This window comes from Camelus bactrianus, chromosome X, assembly GCF_048773025.1.
Source record: "Camelus bactrianus isolate YW-2024 breed Bactrian camel chromosome X, ASM4877302v1, whole genome shotgun sequence".
NCBI classification, from domain to species: Eukaryota; Metazoa; Chordata; class Mammalia; order Artiodactyla; family Camelidae; genus Camelus; species Camelus bactrianus.
Genome location: NC_133575.1, coordinates 117,136,508 through 117,145,614, shown reverse-complemented (window position 1 = coordinate 117,145,614; position 9,107 = coordinate 117,136,508). Strand labels below are relative to the sequence as shown.

Here is a 9,107-nt window from a genome sequence, read left to right as displayed (position 1 = left end):
ATTTCAGCAACCACTGTGGCAAGGGATTTGGCAACTTCGAGTTCAGCTGGAGTGTAGATGTGCTGCGTGCCACCAGACAGCAGCACCAAAGGAGGAACCAGCCTGACGGGCACCCCGGGAGACCCAGGGAAAACTCCCACAGATCTGGTCCTGCAGCCAGCAGGAGATGGAGCTGGACCACGTGGTGCATTTAAAGAAGGTTACAATACATGCAAGACAGCAGTGTATCTTGCTGGTGCATATCCCTGCATGGATGAAAGGTGTGAGGGCGGGCCTGGTAGTGGGCTCTACTCAACTCCGGATGGTGGCGACCTCTGTGGTGGGAGGGAAGGGATGGGAGTCCCATTTAACCTGGTAGGTTTCATGTCTTTCTAAAGAGAAGACCTGAGATGGCCGAGATGGTGGCAGTGTAGACACCGGGGCAGAGGCCCCAAGTGGAAGTCAGATAGGGCCAGGAAAGGAGGGGCAGAAGTAAAACCAGCAGTCAGCAGCTCCAAGTGAAAGAGCAGGAAACAGAGGAAAAGACCAAAGACACATGACAACAGGTAGAAGGACCTGCTGTGCTCAAACGGCCGGGGCTGCACGCAGCAGGTGGGCTTGGGTAGCTCTCCAGACCCCCAAGGGCTGGACCACGGAAATCAGCCAGCATGTGGATGGCAGAACTAGACTGGGGCGGAAAACACCGGGAACCCACACATCCACTTAGACACGAAAGAGGCGCTTGCCAATCACATGATTCTTTGGGTGCTCGCCTGGGAACACCAACTGCCTTGGTTCTATTGATCCCAAGATTTCTACTCCTGGAAGTCTTTAGAGGCAAGAGGGACAAGCTTACCTGCGCGGTGTGCCTGATTTTAAGTGCCGAGACACAAAATCTCCTTTGTCGGCCCCAGCTGCGATGATGAAACACGCAACACAGGGTTTTGATGGTGAAACGCGAAGGTGATGCGCTCCAGTTCCATCCAGTTTGGTGAACCATCACATTAACAATGATGACAGCGGCCCTGCTTTATTTCTAAATGTAAATTTTAATGACTTTACAATAAGTATTATTTTCCACAATGTTGTAATTAAAATTTTCTAATGAAAAAATACCTGAAGCAGGTATGGGAGAAACCCAAAAGCTCTGAAGACAAGACAGGCATGTAGACATCCCTGTGTCCATCTTCAATCACATTCCTTTAAGACAGCCACAAAGTCAAAAGACAAACGACATTAAGAAAACATTTGTATGACAGATGGATGCTTAATATTTATCATCTAAAACAAGCTCCTGGAGACTTTTGGAAGAAAAAGTCGAAAAATGAGGAAAGGATATAAATCAGTAACTTACAGAATAACAAACCCTAACTACAACAAACACATACGCACTAGCGTGTATGTGGAGGGGGTATGAGTTAAAGTCACAACGACATTGTGCTTTGCCCCCATCAGATGGACACAAAATGAAAAAGTCTGCAAACCCAGGGCGGGTTCTCCCATCGCTGTCAACAGGAAAGGCGACCCGGGTGCCCTTCAGTCACCTCCTGAGACAGACCTGGAGAAAGGTGAGCAAAACTGGCAAGGAATCGGCGTGCTGGGTGAGGACAGGGTGAGGGAGCCCGGTGTAGCAGCCCTAGCTGAGCACACAACACAACATCACTGAAGCACCATGGGGCCTGGGGCCGCATCCGTGCCCATCACTGTGGTGTAGGACAGACAAGCGCAGGGGAGCCCGTATCCCAGGTGGGGGCAACCAGCATCCTGATGGTCCTCTGGGGTGGCTTCTTGTTCCCTGCCACCCGCCTGTCCTATCTACGCAGTCAGAGTGAAGCCAACACCACTATTTTCAATGGGGGGCAAATCCCCAGTCCACTTATGGGAAAGCAACACCACTGCCACTGCTTCCAGGGAGAGGAGGGGGAGGTGGAACGACACAGCAGCTGGGGCTTTGGGCCACGAGGCTGGACGCCTGTGTTTCTGATGCTCAGTGTTGAAGCTTTCGGCAAAGTCGCACATCTATAGTTTCGGTTTCTGTGAAATGAGGGGGTTGGTGCAGATGGTTTCTAACATCCCCCCCAGCTTTGGAGCCTCTCAACCGTTAGGCCAAATGCGAGGAGAGGGCCCATCAGGTAAGCACTGGCTTCTCTGCTGTTCAGGGACAAGATGGAGATGAGGGGGGAGGGTATAGCTCAAGGGAGAGCATGCTTAGTGTGCATGAGGTCCTGGGTTCTATCCCAAGTACCTCCGCTAAGAATAAATAAATAAATAAACCGAATTACCTCCCCTCACCAAAAAAAAAAAATGGAGACAATGATAGTGAAACAGCGGGTACCCAAACAGGGCGTCACTGGTACTCTGAATCACAGGGCAGGGCTGAGGCCGTCTGAGGTCCTGGCCCCAGAAGCCACCCTTTTGAGAAGGACTGATCACAGTCAAGTTGTTTAAAAACAAAAACAAAAAAACCAGGGGGCAGAGAAAGAAGGTTCCAGGTCTCTGGCTTTGGTTGGGTTGGCTCAATGTAGGGCTGTCTGATTTAGCCAGTAAAGACAGGACACTCACTTAAATCTGAATTTCAGATAAACGATGAACACTGCTTTAGTATAAGCAGGTCTCATGTGACATTTGAGGCATGCTGGTACTAAAGCATTATTTGTTGTCTTGCATCTCATCTGACAACCTTGGATGGGAGGTCAGGCAGGAGGCAGTGGGGTTGGGCTTCTGCTCCCCGCCACTCCTGCCCCAAGGTGACCCTTCCACAGGAGTCTCTCCATTGGGTGGAGTCCACCCCACCCTGGAGGGGCACAGACTCCCTGTGCCCCTCCATGGTGGTGTGCAGAGTTCTCCTTGAAACAGTTCTGAATCACTGTAATCTGAGCACACCACCTGTTTCCTGTGGGGACCCAGCCTGACACAGGAGTGGAATGAAACCCAGAAGGTTCTCAGGGTTATTTATTAAATCGGTTTTGATGAAAAGAAAAGAAAACCAAAACAATCAAAATAGCTTGTAAGTGCTTGTGGTCAAAGGTGTGGAACGACAAGGCCATGCAAAGCACCAGCAGCTCTCAGTGGCCCCACTCTGGCAATGAGGGAGACAGCTACAAAGAGAGCGAGCAGGCTGGGGGGCCACTCAGGCACCGAGCGAAGTGCCTGGCCCCTCGGTAGCCGTCCACCCTCCCGTCCCCATCGCTAGCTGAGCCACCCAAGCAAGAAGCCTAGTCTTTCCCCTCCCTCCCTCTGGCCTCTTCAAGATCAGGGAAGCCTCTCTGCAGACGCCCATCGCCTTTTTCCTCTTCCAGGACACGTAGAGCCTTCAAGACCACCGGAATGCAACAAAGGTGCTTCCCCAAGCCGGCGCGGTCCTGCTCTTTATACTCGTGGGCACCTGGGTCCCCGGCCCTTGGGGGAGGGGTGCAGGCTGGTTGGCTGCCGCCCAGGCAGAGGCAACACTCACCCGCTGGATTTTCAGGTGACAGCTTGGTTGAGCCTCACCACCCACTTGGGATGTGCACAGCTGGGACAGAACATCCGGCCCAGGTACCCAGTTTCAAAAACATCTCGGAGTCACAGCAACGGTCCACATGCAAACCCTCAAGGCTCCATGGTGAGGGGCCTCAGGGGGCACTGAGCAGATGTGCGTGGGCTGCCCCTCCTGAGATGTCATTCAGCAGAGACAGGGAGTCCTCTCCCCTCTGCCCTCATCTTCATCTTTAAAGACCAGATACGCTTCAAGCGACAGGGGATGAAACAAGTGTCTAAAAACACAGTAACCCAAATGGGAGGAAGAATGCAGAGGGAGATGGTCCCCAAAGGGCAATCCAAAGGCAGCATCCTCAGCATCTCTTGGCCCTCAGTGTCATCCCCGGGGCTCCCTGGTTCAGACATTGTCATCTGCATGGGAAGCATGCTTCGGGGTTTAAAGAGGCCAACTCCAGGACACTTCCATAATTTGAGCTGCTAAGGACATCTACGCCATACCCTGGCTCTGAGGGTAGACCCACTAAGCAACATTCTGTTGAGAATTCAACTTCTGACATTTGTGTGTTTCTTCATCTCTTCGTACCCTGCCTCTTTCCACAAAGGATCTGAGGTGACGTGGCTTCCATGTGACCTGCGGTCAGCTTGGCAGGCACAGATGTCATGGTGAATAAGCGTTCCGGTCTTTGGATTTCCCCATCAGTCGTCTCCCTGAACCCAGGCACGTCTGGGGACACTCACTGGTAACCCCACTGCCTGGCCTGGCACACTGGCCAGATGCTACCCTGCCCCGTTGTCACCGGCCCATGCTAACATCCCAGAGCGGACAACTGCCAGTGTGATGGATTTCTGGGGGCCACTTCCCCTCACATTTTACTTTAAAAAATTTCAAACTACAGAAAAGCTACAAGAATACCACAGTGAACCCCACATCCCGAGCACCTAGATATTGGGTTTAATTCTTTCAGAGTAAGTTGCAGAGAGCATAAATTTTCATAACATTGGATATTCATATTCATAATACCTAAGCCCGTAACTTCAAAGGAAGGGCCAGCCTTCCATGTAACCATCCTATCTTATTCCACCCAGGAAATCTAACACTGAAAACAGGATGTCATCTGATGGTCCATTTTGACTTCGGGGCGGGGGGGAAGGGGACAGCGACTGTAAGCAGCTTCTTTCCACACATTAATGCATCTTCCCTGCAGTAGGATGTCTTCGGCAAGCATTTACATTGGTCAGAAACAAGAACGCAAAGTGGAACTGGAGCATATCACAGACTTTGGACCAGAAGTGGCCTGTGAGCCGCTGGAAGAGACACCACTGTGCGAGCTGATGGTCATACAGCTTGAGGACCACGAAGCCCAAGCAGCAGAGCACGCCTAGAGCCAAGTACATTCCCGAGGAAGGACTGCCCCGGCGCCCCTGGGTGCACAGGGCCTGGCCCACGGCAGCTGCGATGTGAGCCCCCAGCGTGAACTCAAACCCACAGGGGTGCAGAAGGGCGAGGCCGTAACTGCACAGGGAGAGGCCCTCGACAGCCAGGAACAACCAGGGCTTCCAGCCCCTGTCCAGGTAGAGGCACCAGGCAACCGGCCACGCGAAGATGGGCAGGGTGAGCCACTGATCCAGCACAGCGGCGGGCCGGGTCTGTGACGCCACGCGCAGCCACTGGACAGGGCCATAGACCAGGGCCATGCCAGCGAAGACATCCTTCAGGTAACAAGCCCTCCGCACCTCTGCAGGGCACCCGGGGGTGCTGGGCTTTCTCTGCAGCCAGTACGCTCCCAGGAGCACGTAGGCCAAGTTAACGAGCGAATTGAAGGGCATGGCTAGGAAGGCAGGGAGGCCGGCCACGGGTGCCTCAGCATAGTGCTCCAAGCCCACCTGGACGGAGACGCCGTCAAAAGCACCGGTGTGGATGGCGGCCGCGCAGAGGCAGCTGGCCACGGCCACATGGAAGAGGGCCCGGCCCGACTCAGGCTGCATCGAGAAGCCTCTGTGAGAAGAGCAGCTGCCTCCACAGTTATCTCCGAATTCAGCTGAACAGTTTTTGCCAAACACTCCTCGGTCTCCCAGCTGAGCCAGCAGGAAGAAGTCCCCGTGATCGCCTACGCAGATGCTGTGACCTTGCCCCGGAGTGGAGGTGGCAGGTGGGAGGAGGGAGGGGGCTCTGCTGATTGGTTGGCGCCAGGGGAGGACCGTTTTGCCTTTTTCCTTTGTGGTTGCAAAGAGAGCATGGTTCAAGAGTGCGGTTAGAAGGAAACCCATCCCAAGAACAGCCTCCATCTTCCCAGCTCTTGGCCACGAGATGCAGCAACAGTTTTCGTCAGAGAACAAAAAGAAATAAGAGTGAAGTGATACCCACAGTCCATTCACCTTCTAGAATCCTCTTTCATCTAAAGGTTCCATGCCCCTTTCTCCTGACACCTCTGCTGTTCTCTCATCTCATTTTTCACTAGAAAAATCCTAGCTCCCTTAAAGCCACTGCATTTAGAGTTGGAAATCTTTCCTAGGTCTGTTGTGAAAATTCAGAACACCTCAGTGGTGTTTTCCCACCTCAGTGGTATTATAAACATGGAAGTTTCCAGACCAGCCCCAAAGTCCTTTTAACCAAATATCCAGTTAAATTAGAGACTATGAGCTGTGGTCTGAGTTCTAGAATCCCAGGCAAGGGATGGCAGAGGGAGAGGGAAGGGAAGCAAGGGATCCCCTCTGCTTCTTGGGTGGGGGGCCTGGGAGCACAGGGAGCTGTCGCCTAGGCTTGGTACCCTGGATCTCCCCCGGCCCTCCCCTCAAGTGTTGCGCCTTCCAAAATCATGTTCTTCCTTGGCCCACAATAAAACCTTCCATCCTGTAGTCAAAGAAGCAGACAGACGATTTAAAAACAACGTGTGCTTATCCTGGACTGTCAAATGCTTTGGGGCCAGCTGTGCCATGAGTTGGCCTGGTGGCCGAAAAATGTATTAATATCGGTGAGAGAAAAAATTCATTGCTCTGAAAATGACTCAAAGCCAAGGTGGCAGGCAGGCATAGGGACAAGAGAGACTGTGTTCCAACCCTAGCTCCCCCACCTACTAACTGTGTGAACTTGGGTCTTAACCTTTTTGGGCCTCAGTTTGCATACCTGTAGAAGGGGGAGGCTCCCAGCACCACCCTGCAGAGTACTTGTGTGGACTGAATGAGCTCTTATCTACGTAGACCACTTCGCACCATTTGTTTCTGCGGCACAATGTCCACCTCCCTTCCTGCAGTTCAGGCCCTGAAACTGGGCAGGGTCCGATTCTCTGCACTCTATCTGGTGCTCAGTGAAGATGTGCTGCATTTTGATTTGAGCGCAAAGCCAGCGCCCTTGCTCTCTTTCCTGACCCTTTCATTGCTCCTATTTGCCATTTCATTTCTCAGACTGGCCCTAGGGCCCACCAGTAACATCTGGGAAGGGGCCTACTGGGCCTCAGGTGGAGCTTTCTTGCTCCCATCCTGCTTTGGAGGCTTGTTGTTAAGGAGAACCAGCATTTCCACGAGTGAACTGAAGCACCGCCTTCCCGACCACAAGCTTTCATCTCAGCACATGGTGCCATTGCACACCTCCTCCCTGAAGCCCCGCCCCGCTAAGGAGCCTCTAGGTCCAGGGGTTGCCCTGCCCCAGGGTTCCCTCCTCTAGGCTGGCCACCGATAACGCGGTCTGCACACAGCAGCCCCCAGCATCTTCCTCAGGTACCCCCAGGTCAGATTGCGTCAGCACCTGTTTAGCACCCTTCAGTGGCTGGCTCTCCACACACAATCATGTCCCAATCTCTCGGCCAGACATCAAAGTGCCATACTCGTGTGGTCCTGCGAGCTCCCCAGGCATCATCTGTCTTCCTGCCCTCCTGTGCCTGGGTTGCTTGGCTGTCATTTCCTCTCAGGCCCTGGCACTTCCCTATTCAGCTGGATTCCGGGTGGGACACCAGTTGAGGCCCCATCCGGTGTCTCTGTGTTCTTCCCTGAAACCATCTGGGCCCTGACTCCTTGGTGCGAAGAGCCAGGCCTTTGGGGCCCCATGCAGCCAGTGCTAGCCTGAGCTTCCTGTCTGCCAGCCAGCATGAAGAAGAGCCGGGAACAGGAGTCAAACAGTCAGCTTGATAGAGAAGGAGATCCAGGAAGGGCATGGAAAGTGACTCCTCCCTGGTTGCTGGGCAGAGTCCGCCTCAGCCCTTGTGCAAGCTGAAAGCAACATGTAATCAAACCCACTTCTCACGTCCACCGGGAAGACCAGGCTGGGTACCTTATGGCCTAGCTCCTCTGTACCCCAAACTGCCACAAGACCCTTGTTACATGCCACTCAAAGTTCTTCACAGCATCGCCCCACCACCCCTTTCTGGTTCTGGGGTCTTCGGGGGAAGCCCTGCAAAGCATGACGATCTCCTGGCTAAGAGGGTTAAGACATGCTCCTTAGACTCTCCCGCTCCCTGGGTCTATGCATTTAAGCAGGAGCCACTGTCACCTGGTAACGTGGTGTTTTCTTTGGCCTGTAGCAGTTATGACAACTACTCATTGTGCCCCTGACCACCCTTGCTGCCCTTCTGCAGATAAGGGGAGATGCCAGTCTGAAGGCTGTAACCTGGGAAACCACCAGCAGGAGAGCTCAGTCTGGGCCACCTGGCTGCCCAAGGAGCCTGGAGCAACCACAGTGATTCTTGAACTCTGAGGAGAGAATGGCTGAATGTGGACAATGCTCCTGGAAGCCAGCAGCTCGGCTTCCTTATTTTACAGGAGAAGGACTGGGGGCCAGAGAGGTGATGTGAATGGCCAAGGTCACTTAGGGCAGATGGTGACACAGAACTACAGGTGAGGGCTTCTGTCTTCTGGCTGCGTCACAGGACTCTTCGGCCTGTCTCAAACAAATGTTTCCAAATGCATAAAGTAAAACAGAATTACAACATAAATTTAATAGGTTGAAAGGCTGTTATTAAAATATTTTTGAAAATGTGTGACATAATAATGGATGTGCTTCTTTACTAGTAAGTTAAATTACAGGATCTACAGGAAGGTTAAAAAACTGCAGTAATTTCAAAGCAGTTATTCTGCCTGCCAGTAGGTCTTCTAATCTAGTTAATTTCAGGATAGCTACAACAAAAGCTACATGCTCTAAAATGATCTCTCATTTCCTTTGGTGACACGGTCACCAAGCTAACGATCTGTGCTTTGCGGCCTACACCTGTAATTGTAGGAAAGGACAAATTTCGGCTAGAGGTTGGTGAATGTAAAGATGAAATAAAGATGAGAGAAACTGAAAAGTCATCTGTTGTCACCCCAAGATCCTGGACAGCAGCGCATTACAGCCTGCGTCTGGCAGTGAGGATGACGGGGCAGCGCCCAGCGGTGTCCAGCACGATTTGGAACGTGGGGGTGATGCCAGTACCCACCCCTCAAGGTTGTGAGAACTTACAGTATTGGCGCGAAAAGGCCAGCGATCACCATCCGGGTATTTTGCTTCTCTCGCTTTGCTAGGGGAAATTCAAATCTTGAAAAATGGCGGACCCGAAAAGCGGCCCTGCGCCTGCGCGCGGGGCGGGGCGCAGGGCTCTGGGAAGCAGGCGGGGCGGGGTGACGCGAGGTGACGCGAAGGGACAGGGAGCCTTCCCGCGCCCGCCCGCTCGGCTCGGGCG

General features: G+C 53.0%; 1 protein-coding gene across 2 annotated transcripts; it reads right to left on the bottom strand.

Moving 5' to 3' along the window:
- Positions 1 to 2,913: 2,913 nt before the first annotated feature.
- Positions 2,914 to 9,071, bottom strand: TMEM187 (transmembrane protein 187). 2 transcript variants are annotated; one of them, XM_010964079.3, is made up of 2 exons: positions 8,888 to 9,071; positions 2,914 to 5,755 (listed from the first exon to the last, which is right to left on the bottom strand). In XM_010964079.3, the coding sequence occupies exons 1-2, from the start codon at positions 8,917 to 8,919 to the stop codon at positions 4,645 to 4,647; spliced, it is 1,143 nt and encodes a 380-aa protein (XP_010962381.1). In that variant the 5' UTR covers positions 8,920 to 9,071; the 3' UTR covers positions 2,914 to 4,644. The 2 variants fall into 2 exon arrangements, with proteins under 2 accessions (XP_010962381.1, XP_010962382.1); XM_010964080.3 differs by having other exon boundaries at positions 2,914 to 5,673; positions 8,888 to 9,018.
- Positions 9,072 to 9,107: the final 36 nt, after the last annotated feature.